We start from the raw sequence: 18,364 nt of genomic DNA, 5'->3' as shown, positions 1-18,364 counted from the left end.
TGAATTTGAGGTCGGTGTTGCACAGCCTAAAAAACAGGGGGGAAACACAGGAAAATTCTTGTTTACATTATATCAATATCTTAGCGACACCAGTAAGTGTAAATGTTCAATTTGTATTCATGATTCTGGTTCGGATAGAGCGAATGCCAGAATATAAATATTACATTGTCAAAAACACTATAGCCATCCTAGAGTTCTTTGAATCTTATTAATGAGCAACTCACATCAACTTGCTTGATGATAAGCACCCTCTTAACCCCAAATCAGAATAAAAGCCACGGATTTGGGGGAAAAAAATAACAAAAAGCATCATGCTCACAAATCAGAGCCACAAAGACTAAATTTTCCTTTAAAATCTTTGTTAAAGTCCTTCAAACTGTATAACATTAAAAACACAAGGCAGAAATTGTAGGCAGTATCCAAACACAGAAACTACATAGCCACCGGCCATATTAAAATCAAGATTTCAAAGCACAGGTCTCTGTCTTTGAAATGATCAATTTTTTTCACTCAAGTCTTCTATTGTCCACTTTGCAGTTCAACTTGAAACCACCTACTGTTTCCGTGGCATTTCTGTATTAGTCTAGCCATTAAACGGACATTTATTAGGCACCAAAATGTAAATAGGCTCTAGGGACATAAAGATGAATAAAGTGTCGCTTAACTTCTAAAGTAAACCAAATGCACAGTGGCACCATCACCCGCATGGAAAGTGATAAATGATCTAAAACAAGAGGACAAAGAAGAAGGAAAGGACTAAGAACAGGAGGAGGATCCACAAGGGTGAGATGTAAATCTTTAGGCAGAACCAGCAAGTATGTGCGGAGAGGTGACTGTACAGGAACGACGGCTCAACAAAGCACATGTATGCAAAAATACAGTGCTAAGAGTGGACCCAGCAATCCCTCGCCTGGGTATATACCAAAAAAAAAAAAAAAACCAGTCAGAAAACTTTTATCCATAAAGACATATGTGCTCCACAGTTCATCGGCCAAGATATTTGAAAAACTAAAGTGTCCTTGATAGATGAATGCATAAAGAAGTTGTGGCGTATATACACAATGGAATAATATTCTGTCATAAGAAAAGATGAAATAGTACGATTTGCAGCAATGTGGATGGATCTTGAGATTATAATGCTAAGCGAAATCAGTCAACAGAAAAAGTACACAACCATATGATTTCACTGATATGTGGTACATACAACTGAAAACAACGAAAGAACAAGAGGAACAAATGAAGAAACAAAAACTCAGAGTGACAGACAATAGTTGAGTGGTTACCAGAGGGTAAGGTGGGAGCGGGGTGGTAGATGAGGGTAAAGGGGACAAATATATGGTGATGGAAAGAGAATTGACTCTGGGTGGTGATCACACAACGCGATATATAGATGATGTATTACAGAATTGTACACCTGAAATCTATGTAACTTTACTAACAGTTGTCACCACAATAAACTTTAATTGAAAAAACCCAGAGAGTGGAGCCTTTCATTGTGGAACCCCTGATTCTCTAAACGGTCTCCAGTTGATGTCGCATCTCCCAGTGATCAGAGTGTGCCGTGTTACTGCGAATAAAATTGCTCCCTGAGCTTCCATCTTTGGTTCACTACCCATCTCACGATCTCTCATACACTCGGATGGTTGTAATCAACAAAAAAACAGTTTCCTGACTTGTACCTGCAATCCACACTTCTGAGCTTCATCCTCATGGTCTGCCCACCATCCACCTGATTCGCTCGCCTAGATGGCTCGTCTTCCCTGACATATTTCTCGAACCTTCTTCATTCTGTTTCCTGACTAGCCATCTGCTGATATTCTAATTCAAACTCCCCTTATTTCTTGAATAAGAGCCTTCTCATTGAGACTTCTGGTCTTGGTCCCTTAAATCCATCCTTCCAAGAAGCAACCACTGCCATGATTTTCCTGTGTGGTTTTTCTTTTAAAAAATGAACTGCTCCGAAGTTTTATTGCTGCCATTTCCTGAAGTTTGCAGACCTCAGTTTTAAGCTGTCTTCTCATTTCACTCTGTTCACTCACTTTCTTTCCCTTTTATTCCAGTGACGTATGTGAAAACTGTTGGATAAAACTCCCAAGTTCGTACATCTAGCCCAGAAAGTCCATTATCAGTATAGCCAAAGGCCTCACATGTATCTGAACGTCAATGTCAGCAGCTTGAATCAACATGTCTTCCACTGCACCTTATTCTACACCCTCACCCTTATGTGATTTCCTTCGCGCACATCACCATTATCTTTGCCTGTATTATCCACACGACTTCCTAAACTGTGCCCTGGTCTCCAAATTTTGTCGCCTCCAAATGTGGCCCCCATAAAGCTACCAAGTGATTTATCAAATTACAATTTGATCGTATCACTTCTCTACTGAAAACGATGACTCATCTTTCACAGGATGATTTCAAGCTTCATTAATACATATATGAGCTACCGTTAATTGTGTCTCACAATTTATTGCCTGACTCAAAGTTTTTTCTCCCTTCAGCTCAGAATTAATTTCCCTTTCGTGCATCCATCAGAGCTTCTTTATTACTATTATTATTATTGTTATTGTTATTATTATTATTATTATTTTAGTGTAGGAAAGTTTTCAGGTGGGAAGAGAAAGATAATTCAGAATGAAGATTCTGAAATGTCATTCTCATGGAGATGTCCAAGGTCATAAAAACAGGGCTCAGAACTCCTGATATGATATGGGTCTAGGCTACAAACTCAAGAGCTTGTCAATGTAAACATAAAACTACACATATGCGTCCCAGGATACTCATATCATGTTTGGTTAGGGTCCATGTCACCATATGTCTGAACAAAATAACTATATAATCATATTACAAAGACATAGCAGAGCCTTTTACAGATGTGAATATGTAGTAACTCTAATATTTGAACAGAGAAACAGGAGAAACTCAAACCTAACTCAATTTTTCTCGCTGCTTAAGATGGCTTTTTCATTGATGTTTCAGTAAATGACCTTCAAGGCAGTCGCTCTGGGAGATAGCATACAGGTACAGGTATCACCATTAATATTGCGTAAGGCAATTAGTCTACCTCTTCATGAACACTTCTCTGGAAATACCGTACGTGTGCTGTGTATACGAGACACACCTCAGATTGAAAGACACAAGTGAAAGCGAGTATATCACATAGAAAGTGTCATGGGACAACGCAGCTGGACTCTTTAATACTTACCAGCTGTAGCAGATGTTTGAGATCCGACAGCAAAAATGGCCTCTGTTGGCTCGTCAGACTTCTGCTCTGATGGTTTTTCCACATTGAAACTCCGGGTCGAATTGGAAGAACTCCCACGTTTCCTTTGCTTAGAATTCACAAGGGAAGTCACTGGTTGACTCTTTGGTTCTTCTTTGTCAGTCTTCTTCTGAAACTTTCGAGAAGTAGGAGTGACAGGGTCTCGATGTTTCTTTCCTGTTATTCCACAAACAGACGATGAGGCCGATGGCACAGGGGCAGGGTCCATATTGCCTAAAGTGACCTGTTTTTTGGTGACAAGTCTTTCTTCTTTTTTTGCTTCTGACGTCTCACATGTGAAAGGAGCCACTGAGGCAACATTGGTTTCTGTGGTTCCAACGTTGAAGCTGCCCTTGTGCTCGGAGCTCACTACGGAGCAGGTAGCAGCAGGGGTGGGGTTAATAACTCCCGTACCAAAGCTAACGCCTACAGATGAAGCTTTGGGTCCTTCCTTCTTCTTTTCTCGCTGCCCCAAATGAGACACCCCTGACTGAAGTGGCTCGAAGGGAGCTGGATGGCTTAAAGCAGAAGAAAGTCCAAACTGAATATTATCATTCTTATTGTCCTTTTTAACTTCTTTACGTTTAGAATCAGATGAAACTCCAAGTTTAAGATCTCCTGTTCCTTTAGGAGAATTAAAGTCTTCACTCGTAAGGCTCAAACACGCAAAATATGATGACAGATCTACTTCCCAGCCTCCCTGACCTCCGAGTTGAACCTCTCCAACACTTTTTAAAGTCTGCGAAGGCGCAGATGAGGACGACGGGACACCGAATTTCAACGATGCGGATGCTGGGTTCAAGAATGAGGAAGATGTGACAAAACCTTCAAAAATACGAAACATTTTGAATTAATGTTATCCTCTCAAACAAAATGTTAAACAGTACAAACCAAAAGGGGCAGAGGAACAACTTTGAAAAGGCCTATTTTCAGGTATATTAGCAATGGCAGGAAACATAAACTAAATTGCCCAAGACTCACCATGAGAACCATCCTGACAATTATACAAACACCACTTTTCATCTGTGAGACTGGCAGAGGTCACACAAGTTTGATAAACTTCGTGGACGATGAGACTAGGCATCACACACTCTTTATATGTAATAATAGGTGGGTGTGTGAAATTAGCACAAAATGACAGAAGGCATTTCTCAATATATTTAAAAAATTACAAAGATATATATTGTTAGATCCAGCAATTCTACGCGGAGTCTTTATTGTCAAGATAAACGCTGAGACATGGAAAATGCCATACGCCAGCCAGGCAGCCAGAAGTGAACATTGCAGAATATGTGTCAAGCTAATCCATTGTAAAATCAAGCGGCACAAAGGCAATAAGGTACACAACCTTCACAAACAAGGTAGAGGGAAATAACAATACACAGAGTAAGAGTACATTTGCTCATGATGTCCACAGAGAAACTTTGAAAGAGTTGTACGGAACTCATCATAGCTGTCACCATGTTTGATAGGGGAGGAAGAAGAGAAAATGTGCCAAAGAGATAGTCTTTTTACTGTGATTCCTGTCGTAATTTGATTTTTAAGTCTTGTGAAGGAATGTTTACCAAAGCATTTAACAAACTGAAACCCGTTTTTAGTCAAAGAACCAAAAGCAGTACAGGAGTGGAAGCCATACTAAAACGAAAGAGAATACTCTACTGACAAGTCCAAAGTCGTGGTTTCTTAATGCTTTTCTGCAGGGGACTGAACTAGAAATGAAGCACTTGACTGAGTGCCTCAAAACAGGAATCATTAAAGGGTCCACGATATTCATCCTGAGGTCTGCTAACCTGTGTATAAAGACAAACGACAGCCAAGCTCTGCAAGGCCTCATCTTCAGAATTCCCCCTTTAAAGATTACACACCCTACTTTCCTACCCTAAGAAACCTAATTGAAAAATGGCATCAGATTCTCAGGAGCGAATGACTATCCACCTGGCCTCTAAAATACCTTAGGTGATGTTACAAAGAAAGCTAAAAATACGGGTGCCAAATACAATAACTAGTTATCACCTCTGCCTCAAAGGGACACCTGTAAGTGTATGGCGATTACTGTACTACAGGTAGAGAACGTGGGAAGAGAACCAGGAGGTCCAGCTACAGAAGGAACTACAGGGGACCAAGAAGCAGCGATCTTCTGAAAGCTTGTGTCATTGTGTCAAAATTTGGACTGGAGTGTGTCTCATATGAAATATGAAATAATTCAGTCAGGAATATAAAGACTTGAATATTCTAGCCTCCAGATAGCGTACCATAACAAAATAGTAAGAAAATTATTATTCTGGGACATACTCTGGGAAATTAAAGCTTAAGTCTATATTGCTTACAATAAGGTCTAGGGGTATAAATTCCTCCATAAAAGGCAGGAAATTCATCTAGAAACCAAAGGTGGATAACAGTTCTCACTCAGGAACAAGTGTTAAATATGTCTTTTATGTCAGCATGTAACAGGTTCTATATTTATTACAAAATACCAATGAGAAATGTTCGAAAATACAAACGGGAATTTTTGCCGAACTCTACTGCCGATTTGCAGGAAAGCTACTGATTGTTATATGATGATCCTGTAGCCATCCGCCTACTTGAAGACTTTTTAGAAAGCTCTCCAATAATGTGTCAGTTCCAGTACTGTGTAGAGACAGGGCTGGTCACATTACGGGGTGAGTCACATGGCATGACTGACAGAAAACGGAGCACGCTGGCTCACTCTCACGTCACTATATGGGAGGTGAAGAGCATCTCTTACAATCGAAACAGCATAGAGAGACCGTGATTAAATTTGCTCAGTCCCTATCTCACTTTCGTTCCTTTCCAAATAGTATATACTTTTTATTTTCTTTCAAGGGTGTTTCAAAATATCCAAGTAAGTATTTAATAGACAAAAACTACTCATCCCTATTTGCTAAACTCTCACTAGTCTTTTTTCAGGGTTTTTTTTCCATTTTGGTGTCAATTTATCATTCAAAATTGTTCAATTTCTGATTCTTTGTTTGTCTGACAACATCTATATGTTGCCTTTCCTAATGATTAGTGAAATTCGGCTAGTGACACAATTCAAGGTTCAAGGCTATTTTCACTTTGAGGACACTGCTCTACTGTTTTGAGCATTCAATGCTACAAACTAAAAGTCAGAATGTAATCTAATCACTGTTCATGTGTGACCAAAAGTTCTTCTCTCTCTGAAAGCATTCCGATTTTGGCTTTGGTGCCCTAAAATTTCAGTGATCTTTAGCAATGACTGCACTACCTGGATGTTTAAGACCAATGTCTTTCTGTATCTCCATGAAATTTTCTGCTGTCACTTCTGTGACATTTCATCCATAGTGCTCTCATCTTCTAAACACTCTTAGCCCAATGCATTAGGACAAAAAAATAACACAAAAACTTCATGCTCACAAATCAGAGCCAAAAAGACTAAATTTTCCTTAAAATTCTTTGTTAAATTTCTTCAAACAGTATAGCATTAAAAAACACAAGATAGAAATTGTAGGCACTATCCTAACACAGAAACTACATAGCCACAGGCCATATTAAAGTCAAGATTTCAAAGCATGGGTCTCTGACTTTGAAACGATCAATTTTGCATTGCAGTGTTCTATTGTCCACTTTGCAGTTCATCTTGACACACCTACTGTTTCCGTGGCATTTCTGTTATTAGCTAGCCATTTAATGGGCATTTATTAAGCACCAAAACGTACTTAGGCTCCTGGGACATAAAGATGAATAAAATGTTGCTTAACTTCTAAAGTAAAACAAATGCACAGTAGCACCATCACCCACATGGAAAGTGATAAATGATGTAATACAAGAGGACAAAGAAGCAGCAAAGGACTAATAGGCAGGAGGAGGATCCACAGAGGTGAGATTTACATCTTTAAGTAGAACTAGCAAGTTTGGGTGGAGAGGAGGCGACATAGGAAACATGGCTCAGCAAAGCACATGTATGCAGAAATACAGTGCTTCTGTTCTGGAACCCCCTTTCTCTAAGTGGTTTCCAGTTGATGTCACTTCTCCCAGTGCCCTAGCTCACCATTTTATTGCCAATAAAACGACTCCATGAGGTTCCATCTTTGGTTCACTGCCCATCTCTCAAGCTCTCATCCACTTGGATGGTTTTAATCACCAACAAAATAGTTTCTTGACTTGTACCTACAATCCACACTTCTGAGCTTCATCCCCATGGTCTCTTCCCCATCCACCTGATTAGCTCGGCTAGATGGTTCGTCTTCCCTGACATATTTCTCAAGCCGTCTTCATTCTCTTTTCCTGACTAGCCTTCTGCTGCTACTCTAGCTCAAGCTCCGCTTATTTCGTGAAAGAGCCTTTTTATTGAAACCCCTGGGTGGTCCCTTAAATACATCTTTCCAAGAAGCAACCAGTGCCATGATTTTCCTGTGTGGTTATTCCTTTAAAAAATTAACTGCTCCAAAGTTTTATTGCTGCCAATCCCTGAAGTTAGCAGACCTCAGTTTAAGGCTGTTTTCTCTATTCACTCTGCTCATCTCACATTGTCACTTTTATTCCCATGACATATTCTGAAAGTGTGGGCTAATGACTCACAAATCTGTACCTCTAGCCCTGAGAGTCCATTATCAATATGTCCAAAGGCCAAAGGCCTCACATAACTCTGAAAGTCAATTTTACAGCTTGAAATCAACACGTCTTCAACTATACCTCATTCTACACCCTCACCCTTATGTGATTTCTTTAGTACACATCACCATTATCTTTGCCTGTATCATCAACACAACTTCCAAATCTGTCTACTTGTCTCCAAATTTTGTCACCTCCAAATCTATCCTTCATGAAGCTACCAAGTGATTTATCAAAATACAAGTATGACCATATCTCTCCTCTACTTAAAAAGATGGCTCATCTTTCACAGGATGAATTCAAAGTTCATTAATACAGGTATGATGTTCTTTTGCTTGTGTCTCACAATTCAATGCCTGATTCAAAGTTTTATCCTCCTCTAAACTCAGAATTAATTTCACTTTCCTGCATGCATCTGGATTTTATTATTACTATTATTAGTAGTAGTAGTATTATTAGAGGAGTGGTGTCAGTTGAGGAGAAAAGATAATTCAGAATGAAGATTCTGAAATCTCATTCTCATGGAGAGATCCAGTAGGAATTAGAAATATGGCTCAGAACTTGTGTTCAGACAGGGGTCTAGGCTAAAAACTCAGGAGCTTGTCATTGCAGACATAAAACTACACACATAATTCCCAGGATGCTTATGTCCTTTTTCCTTTTCTTTTTTTTTTAGTGTCCGTGTCATCATTTATCCATATATCAAATAACTGTATAGTTATGTAAATATTATATAATATAAAAATGATCATGAAGTACAAGGAGTTTCCAATTAAAAATGCATACAAGAAGGAGGTTAAAGTGTATACTGGGCTGACTAACACACAGCCTGTCCTAACATACCATGAAAATCTAGCCCCAAGAATGTCATTTTAACCATAGGATAGAAAACTTAAGATTATGATGAAATGCTCATTTCAAAACATTTTATATATTCAGGTTGTTCTTAGGCTTATTTTCCCTAGGCATATTAGCAAAATTCCATTTTGTTCTAATTTGAAAAATAAACATGATAATAAACTAGCCTGGGTTCCTTCATTATGAAGAGGAGAATTAGGTAAATGTTATGCCTACTGTATGCCAGGATCACACCAAAATTACAAATAAGTTATAAAAGTATCAACTTCAAGAATCATCTGTAGACTAGCTGAACAGAACCCCTATAACTAAGGATGTAAAGAAGAGGCCACATTGAGACTAATAGGAGGGGCAGAGAGGCGAAATGGGCTGACTCCAAATCCACAGATAGTGGTTAAACACTGGGAGAGACACCTCACTGGAGAAGGTCCTCCCAGAAGATGAAGGTGCCCAAGGCCCTCGCCAGGTTCCAGAGCCCAGGGGCCTTGTGCCAGGAAGAGCAGTTCCCACAAAATCTGGAAGTGAAAACCAGCCAGGACTCTGTCGGCCCATCCTGTTGAGATGGTAGGCAGCTGGAAACCCAGAGGCCCTCTTAAAGGGCCAGCACACAGACTCACTCACTTGGTCTCTGGTGGAGGGGTGACAATTTGAGAGGAACCAGAGATGTACTGGGGAAGACTAAGTAGTGAGGCTTCTGAGTGAGGGCTGGAAGGATGGAAGTTATTACCTCAGTGTGGACCCTGCTTCATGTGTAGCCCAGAGGAGGGAGCCATCTTTCCTATGTTGAAAACTCATCAAAGGGCTAAATCTCAGGCTGCATTGATCTGGTAGAATCCTTGTCCCACACAGCTAGTGCTGCATCATTGAAGGCACGCTCAACAACCGCTATACCACCAGGCCTGCAAAGGATGCTGTCTCAAAGGATGAGCCTTATGAGCAGCCAGAAGGTGGCAATAGGCCTAGGGGGTCATGAGCCTTTGCTAAGCGGTCCCAGGTCCTCTATTGGTAGCAGCCAGCCTTGGTTCACAGCGAGGCCTCACCCACATGCCTCTAAGACCAGTATGGGCAGGAGCCAACCACATACAGCTTTGTGAATTCTGATGTCTCAGCCTGTAATACCCATTCCCTCACTCAACACATTCTGTCATTCCAGCTACCTCACGCCCCATAAAAGATCACTCAATGTCTTCCTGCTACATTCACGTTAACATCGAATTCTTTAGTATAGCATTCAAGAATTTTTAGAATCTAAAGCTACCTCTCAAACTCTTGACAAACTATTTTCAATTTTCAAACTATGTCATGCTTTTTCTCTTGTTTCTGTACCCTTGCATTTACTGCTCTCTTCTTCAATAAAATGTTCAAAAATTCTTGACTTAAGTAACTCAGCCCAGATGATTCTCCATGTCCTAAACACTAAGCACTTGAAAGGAAACCACTACTATCACATCAAAATCCAATTAATAAATTAATTTCCTGATGATTCATTTACTTCCCTCAATTAGGTCCATTTCTTGAGTTTACAAATTCTGAAAAGAGGCCTATTTGCAGAGGCAAGTATAACCCTGACACATAAAAACGCTTGTGAACTGAACAGTAAAACTAAAGATAAAATCCACTGCAATTATCAGGTAGACAACCCTAGAATTTCTTAGAATGAGATTTCATTTATAATGGTATTCTGTCACCTTATTTTGACTAAATAAAGACAATGGGTGAATCTGCTCTTGTCACTATCCCCCTCACAACCAACCTGTAACACTAACATTTAGGGAGCTAAGTAAGTATCTCTGAGGTTAATTACTAAGACCAGTGTCAAAAAGTTGATATTAGCTACTGTTTGCTTTTCTCAGTTAATTTCAATCAAATGAAGGCATTTATAGGAATCCCCAAAGGTTAAAGAATTTGAAATACTAATCAAATATCTCTAACTATTTTTATGTAAAATTTTATGAGAAATTTTTACTCACCTGAACTACTTGTAATTGGTCCTGAATTACTACTAGAGCCAGAAAGTTCTGCTGTTTTTGCAACAGGCCCCGTAAATGTAACCCCAATCTGTCAAGAGAAAAGTGATCCTTTAAGTGTCAAATTAGTTTTAAACAGATCTCAAATATAGAGATTTGTCATTCCAAGCCAAAAATATATTTAATTTCATTTGTTCTAAGATTTACAGCTACTTTGTTTTTTGGTCTTTTATTTTAGCTTTTATTACTATTTCATCTAAAATAGGAAAATTGGACTGGATAATGGGATTCTTCCAATTCTAACATTGCTTAAATTTGTGAAAATATTTTTTATTAGTATCAGTTGTACAAAATCGCATAATAGTTAGACATTTATACTCCTCGCAAAGTGGTAGCCCCTCTCCCCCAATCCACTACCCCTCTGACATCGTATACAGCTGTTACAGTTCCCCTGATTCACAGGTTTTCATATTTTATAATCTCTAAATTTGGGATGTTTCTTATAAAAAATGGTGTGTCATAGAATAACAGCTGTGGTTTTAATATCACAAGTATTTTCTTAGGCAGTACATAATGCCCAATTATGGGTTTCTAAGTGTCATTTTCTAATAAAGAGTATGAGACTTTTGGGCAACGTACAGATGTCAGACATGCAGCACAGCAACCATAAAATGAGTGGTGACAGTAAACAAGGAAATAGTGAAAAACAAAGGGCGAGATATGAAATTGATAAACATGCCAAGTAAGGGTGGGGTAAACTGGACGCTGACTGATCTCAGTCTTTTCTAAAATATTTCTTTCTTTACTATGAAGAAATAAACACAAAATATGTTTATAAAATCCCAAATGTTTTCTAGGTCAAACGCAATTCAAGAAAAATATTAACTAACAGCATTATGATTTAATTGATTAGGTACTAACTTAATTGGATCTAAGACCAAGAGAAAAATGTAACAGCAATTAAAGGATAGTCTGGGTGGTTGCGGAAATCTGAGTATGGACTATTTTATTACTATATCATGTTAATTTTTGAGGGTATAGCAACCATGTTGTGCGTATGGAAAGGAATGTCCCACTACTCCAGGGATACATGGAAAAGCATTAGGGTATTAAGATGTCTGCATCTTAACTTTCAAATGGTATGTGAAAAAATATACATGTTTGTCTGTGTGTGTATATATATGTATATGTATACATATATAAAAGAAAATACATCAACGTTCACTCATTCAAGTTTTCTATACATTATAATTTTTGTTGTTATTGGAGGAAAAGTAATGGTATTTGTTACCACCAAAGGCATCTTGCATTTAATAAAAATACATTATGCCTTTAAAACCCATACATATGAAATATTCCTCAGCTACTACTTACATCTGCCTGAGTAGATTGCACAATTGGAGTTGAAATGCTAGATATAAAATGGCCAGAGTTGTTTGAAGAGGTCATTTGTACCTGGTTTTCAAAATCATTAAAAGACATACAAAAACAGCTTTTTAGAAAAAGAATTTTACAATCAAATAGGTCTTAAGCAAATTAATTTTTCCTAAGAAGCCAAAAGCAAATATGTCCTCTTTTAGATTTAAAAATTACTTTTTAACTTCTAAAAATACCGAAGTTACTGCTATGAAATCTGCCTTCCTCTTGGAGGAGGAGTATACACTGTTTTAAAGATGGATATTTGTCTAATGGAGTAAAGTAGCATCCAGAACTACATGTTCACAAAAAGTAAAACTCAAAAGCATAAAAATTTCACAAGCAAATTAAAGATATGAATCCTACTTGAGAAATAAAAAGCATACATCTCTTCTAACGGAAAGAAAAGCATCTTCATTGGAAACAAATTTACAATCCCTACTGTATTGCATGAGAAGTGATGAACAATCCCATTATAATGTATCCCATTATAATGTACAGTAAAGAAAAGAAAATACCATTTCAACTTTTGGCCTCTTATAAAAATTAATCACTGCTTCAAACTTAGTATAAGATTTTATAGAATAAACAATAAGAAAGAACAAAAATCAACTCTATATGTACAATGGTTTGGTATCTTGTTTGTTAATGACTGTGCAGCACTAATCAGTGATGGAAAAGAAGTTATCACAGATGAACTAAATTTTATGGGAGGCCATGAAGAACTGGTGACGGGTAGAGTGATTCTCAGTAATACTAGTATTTGCATTTCCTAGAATACAGTATGACTTATAATGATATACTTCATCTTTTCTGTCATTCTTCTATCTATACATTTTTTCAGGTAGAATTTATATAGTTAGAGGTAAACTTAGAACATGGAGAAGGCAGCATCATGCAGTGTTAATTAACAATGTGAGCTCTTGAATCAAAAAAACTACACAAGATTTGAATCCCAGCTGTGCCAGTAGCCACCAATGTGACTGCAACCTTAATTGATGTAAGTGTCTATCTCCTACTTGGTGAAAATGAGGGAAAAAATAATACACCACAGTGGTGGTATTAACATGAAATGCAAAGTTATATGTGGTCATGGCATATAAAACAAGCATTTAATAAATGTCATTTCTCATGAGTTTGGTGAACTGCCTTGCTTTTTAACCTAATATAGCAAAGCCCCCCCCCCCGAGTCTCAAATAACCCCGATTAAGAATAAAAATTAATTCCGCCTCTGTTCATGGAGGAATAGATCATATATGTCAATTCCCTGACTTTACAATTACAAACTCCTGACAAAATATTAAAGTAACCATCTGAAACATCAAAGAGTAAACAATAACAAGAAGAACCTGGAGGGGAGAAGACACCTCAAGAAAAGAGAAGCACCGAGTGAGTTTCCTGTTCTCTTTATGAGTTGGGACCACTAAACACTTGAAATTCAGAGATAAAAAGACAAATGTGCTGGTTGAGGAATTCGAGCACAGACTAGGTGACCACAGCAGATGGAAAATGACAGGAGATGCAGGACTAAAGAGCCACAGGAGGGGAACCCCCGGTCTGCATGTAAGTGTCCAAATACCTGACAGACCTGTAAACTACATGAGTCTAAAATGGACGGACGTCAAACAGTCAACTCAGACTGAAGAGTCTCAGCTGCTGCCCACCACAGAGGAGACAGGGTTTGAGTTCAGGTAAGTTCACTGCCACTAAAACAATCTGAATAACTTCAAATGTGTACAGTTAATCATACATAAACCACACCTCAGTAAAGTTTACCTCCTCCAAAAAGGAAAAATAAAGACACGTTCATAGAAAAGAAACCTAAGCACTGAGTGAGTTTCCTGTTCTCTTTATGAGTTGGGACCTGTAAGAGAACCTGTTGTAATAAAACCTGCTATATGAGGTCTTCAGGATGAAGAGAAATGATACCAAATGGGAACTCAGATTTCTGGAAAAAAATGGAGAATACGTGACAAATCATTTGAAAAAAATTAAAAATCCATTATTTTTCACAAAATTCCTTTAAAATATGAAGGTCTGAAAATTCAGTTCACAAAGGAGTTGCACTGATGTTGCTAAACTTTTTTGATATCAGAGGAATTATTCATTATGAATTTATACCAACTGGACAAACAGTTAACCAAGAGTACTATTCGGAAGTGCTGAAAAGGCTGTGTGAAAAAGTTAAACGAAAATGACCTGAACTTGTTGCCAACAATTCATGGCTCTTGTATCACGACAATTCACCAGCTCATAAGGTAATTTCTGTAAGGGATTGTTTAGCTAGTAATAAATAACTGTATTGGAACACCCTCCCTACTCACCTAATCTGGCCCCCAATGAATTCTTTCTCTACTCAACGATAAAGTAAATGTTGAAAGGAAGACATTTTGATGACATTGAGGATGTCAAGGGTAATACGACGACAGCTCTGATGGCCATTCCCGAAAAAGAGTTCCAAAATTGCTTTCAAGTGTAGGTTAGACGCTGGCATCACTCTATAACTTACCAAGGGGAGCACTTGGAAGGTGATTGTAGTGATATTCAGTAATGAGGCATGTGGCACTTTTTCTAGGATTAGTTCATGAACTTAATTGTCAGAAGCATATACATAATCGGATAAAGCAAAAATTGCAGGCTGTGGGTTTATAGCCAATGTATCTAGATGTAATAAAAATGACAGCATAAGATCCCATGAAAAGGGGTGGTAAATCAAACTATGAAGGTGCAAGATTCTTACATTTTGAAAGGAGTGGCACAACATTAACACAAAGTAGAATGCAAAATAATGTTAAGGACATATATCGTAATCAAGAGAAACCACTAAGTAACATCAAGAGATAGAGAGAAAAAGTCAACAAGTAATGAAAACAATTAAAAAATGGTTGGACTTCATCAAACTATGTTAATACCTACATGAAATATAAACATTCAAATTAAAAGGCAGCAATAGATGAAAAGACAAGATTCAACTGCATGCTGTCTACAAGAGACTTATTTTAAATCTAAAGACACAGCTTGAAAGTTTATGGACGGAAAAGCTAGAACCTGTGTTTAGTAAGCAAAAGGAGGCTTATTTTAGTAAGAGAACGGCTGGCTATTGACGACCAGATAAAATAGATTTCAAGACAAAAGATATTTTCCTTTTTATTTTTAAAGGGCATTTACTAATATTAACAGGGCACATCATTCAGGAGCCATACTAGATGTAAAGTGCATGCTGCACTACAGGCTTCAAAATACGCGAAGCAAAAATTGACATAATAGAGGGGGAAAGACATATGCACCAAATGAAAGATGACAATTTTAATTCATATCTCGCAACAATTTTAATGGAATAATGAATCACCACCCCCTAAAAACACATTCAGCAAGAACACAAAAGATATAAGAAATACTATCAGTCATCTTATCTGACTTCTAGAGGTCACAATAACTAACAACTGTAAATATACCTTCTTCAAAATTCATCTAGCAAACCATACACTGGGATAAAAAACAACTGTCAATACACTTCAAAACATGAAAATCATGATAAAATCAGTTTTAATCAATGAATCAAATAAGAAATCAATAAGGAAATTAGAAAACAAAACAAAACACTATTTTAATATTCTAACAGATAATAGAATTTCCTTGCAGCCTGAGAAAAGGCAAACACTTCTTAGGACACAAAGAACAGTAAAAATAATGGGAAAAATACACAAATTCAAACGTCATAAAATTTAGAACATCTAGTGATCAAAAAATACTGTTAAGAAAGTAAACGGAGAATTAACAGTAGATTAGATGAAGCAGTGATTTACAAGGTAAAGTAGCAGAAAACAACCAAGCAGAACAGCAAAAAAAGAAAAAGAAAAAGAACTACGAAAAAATGAAAAGAGTTTACGGGGCTTATGGGACATCAAGAGTACCAACATTTGCATTATGCAGGTACCAGAAAAAAAAAAGAAAAAAAAACAGATAGAGCAAGGGATTGAAAACCTATTTGGAGAAATAATGACGGAACACTTCCTAACATGATGAAGAAAGTCGACATACAAGCCTAAGAAACGCAGAGTCCCAAACAAATGAACCCAAAAGGCCCATACCAAGACATATCATAATTAAAATGCCAAAGATTAAAGACAAAGAGAGAATCCTAAAAGCAGCAAGAGAAAAGCAATTAGCCACCTACAAGGGAGCTCCCACAAGTCCATCAGCTGAGTTCTCAACTCAAACTTTGCAGGCCAAAAGGGATTGACAGGAAATACTCAAAGTGATGAAAAAGCAAGGACCTACAACCAAAATTATCCACGAAGCAAACCTATGAGTTCTGACACTTGAGTTCGAGAACTCATCCTAGCCTAGAAAAAGTGTTATATGACTCGTTGCTGAATATCACTACATCACCTTTGAAGTACTCCTCTTGGGAAGCTATACATAAATGCTAGTGCCTAGTCCACCCTTCAAAGTATTTTTGGAGCTCTTTTTCTGGAATGCCCACCAGAGCTGTCATCTTATTACCCTAGATGTCCTGACTGTCATCAAAATATCTTCCTTTCAATATTTCCTTTATCTTCGGGTAAAGAAAGAAGTCATTGGGGTCAGATCAGGTGAGTAGACAGGGGGTTTCAAAACAGTTTTTGCTTACCGGCTAAAAATTCCCTAACAGACAGTGCCATGTGAGCTAGTGCATTGTTGTGATGCAAGAGCTACTTTGGGACCTTTATTTTTTTATTTTTTTATTTCTTTTAATTTATTGGGGTGACAATTGATATTAAAATTAAATAGATTTCAGGTGTACAATTCTGTATTACATCACCTTAAATCCCACTGTGTGTTCAACACCCAGAGTGAGTTCTCCTTCCAACACCATATATTTGATCCCTCTTACCCTCATCTCCCACCCCCCACCTCCCTTACCTTCTGGTAACCACTAAACTATTGTCTGTGTCTATGAGTTTTTGTGTCTCATTTGTTTGTCTTGTTCTCTTGTTGTTTTGGGTTTATATACCACATATCAGTGAAATCATATGGTTCTCTGCTTTTTCTGTCTGACTTATTTCGCTTAGCATCATACTCTCAAGATCCATCCATGCTGTCACAAATGTTCCTATATCATCTTTTCCTACCGCCGAATAGTATTCCATTGTGTGTGTTGAACCATCCTTGTGCCCCAGGGATGAACCCCACTTGGTCGTGATGAATAATGTTTTTAATGCATTTTTGTATTCGATTTGCTAGAATTTTGTTTAGGATTTTTGCATCTGTATTCATCAGAGATATTGGTCTGTAGTTTTCTTTTTTTGTGTTGTCCTTACCAGGTTTTGGTATCAGGGTAATGTTGGCCTCATAAAATGAGTTAGGGAGTACTGTCTCTTCTTCAATTTTTTGGAAGAGTTTGAGCAGGATTGGTATTAGATCTTCTTTGAAGGTTTGGTAGAATTCACTAGTGAAGCCATCTGGTCCCGGACTTTCGCTCTTGGGAAGGTTTTGGATGGCTGATTCAATTTCATTACTGGTGATCGGTCTGTTTAGATTTTCCAGTTCTTCATGGTTCAGCCTTGGAAGGCTATATGTTTCTAAGAACTTGTCCATTTCTTTTAGGTTATTGAATTTGGTGGCATATAGTTTTTCATAGTATTCTTGGATGATCCTTTGTATTTCTGTGGTGTCCGTTATAACTTCCCCTTTTTCATTTCTGATTTTGTTAATTAGTGTCTTCTCTCTTTTTATCTTAGTGAGCCCAGCCAAGGGTTTGTCAATTTTGCTAATCTTTTCAAAGAACCAGCTCTTTGCCACACATTTTTTTCTATTGTCTTTTTGTTCTCTAGTTCATTTAGTTCTGCTCTGATTTCTGTTATTTCCTTTCTTCTTCTGACCTTGGGTTTCGCTTGTTCTTCTTTTTGTAGTTCTTTAAGGTGTAACGTGAGGTTATTTATTTGGGAGTTTTCTTGTTTCTTGAGATAGGCCTGTAATGATATAAACTTCCCTCTTAAAGCTGCTTTTGCTGCATCCCAAAAATTTTCGTAGGATGTATTTTCATTGTCATTTGTTTCTATGTATCTTTTGATCTCTCCTCTAATTTCTTCTTTGACCCGGTCGTTCTTTATAAGTATGTTGTTTAATCTCCATGTATTTGTGTGTTTTTTCTGCTTTCTTTTTGCAGTTGATATCCAATTTCAAAGCCTTGAGGTCAGAGAATATTCTCGGTATGATTTCAATCTTCTTGAATTTGCTGAGGCTGATTTTATGTCCCAATATATGGTCAATCCTTGAGAATGTT

General features: G+C 37.6%; 1 protein-coding gene across 1 annotated transcript in view; it reads right to left on the bottom strand.

The window, feature by feature from the left end:
- The window catches only part of LOC109453332 (nuclear pore complex protein Nup153), a 215,911-nt gene that overhangs the window by 113,257 nt on the left and 84,290 nt on the right, over nucleotides 1–18,364 (bottom strand). Inside the window, exon 13 of the mRNA XM_074337062.1 lies at nucleotides 12,710–12,868. Within this exon, the coding sequence (XP_074193163.1) occupies nucleotides 12,710–12,868 (159 nt within the window). The remainder of the gene's footprint in view (nucleotides 1–12,709; nucleotides 12,869–18,364) is intronic.

The sequence above is a fragment of the Rhinolophus sinicus genome, linkage group LG06, assembly GCF_036562045.2.
Source record: "Rhinolophus sinicus isolate RSC01 linkage group LG06, ASM3656204v1, whole genome shotgun sequence".
Lineage (NCBI taxonomy): Eukaryota > Metazoa > Chordata > Mammalia > Chiroptera > Rhinolophidae > Rhinolophus > Rhinolophus sinicus.
Note: the sequence above shows the minus strand (reverse complement) of the source record. Positions and strands in the feature narration are given on the sequence as shown.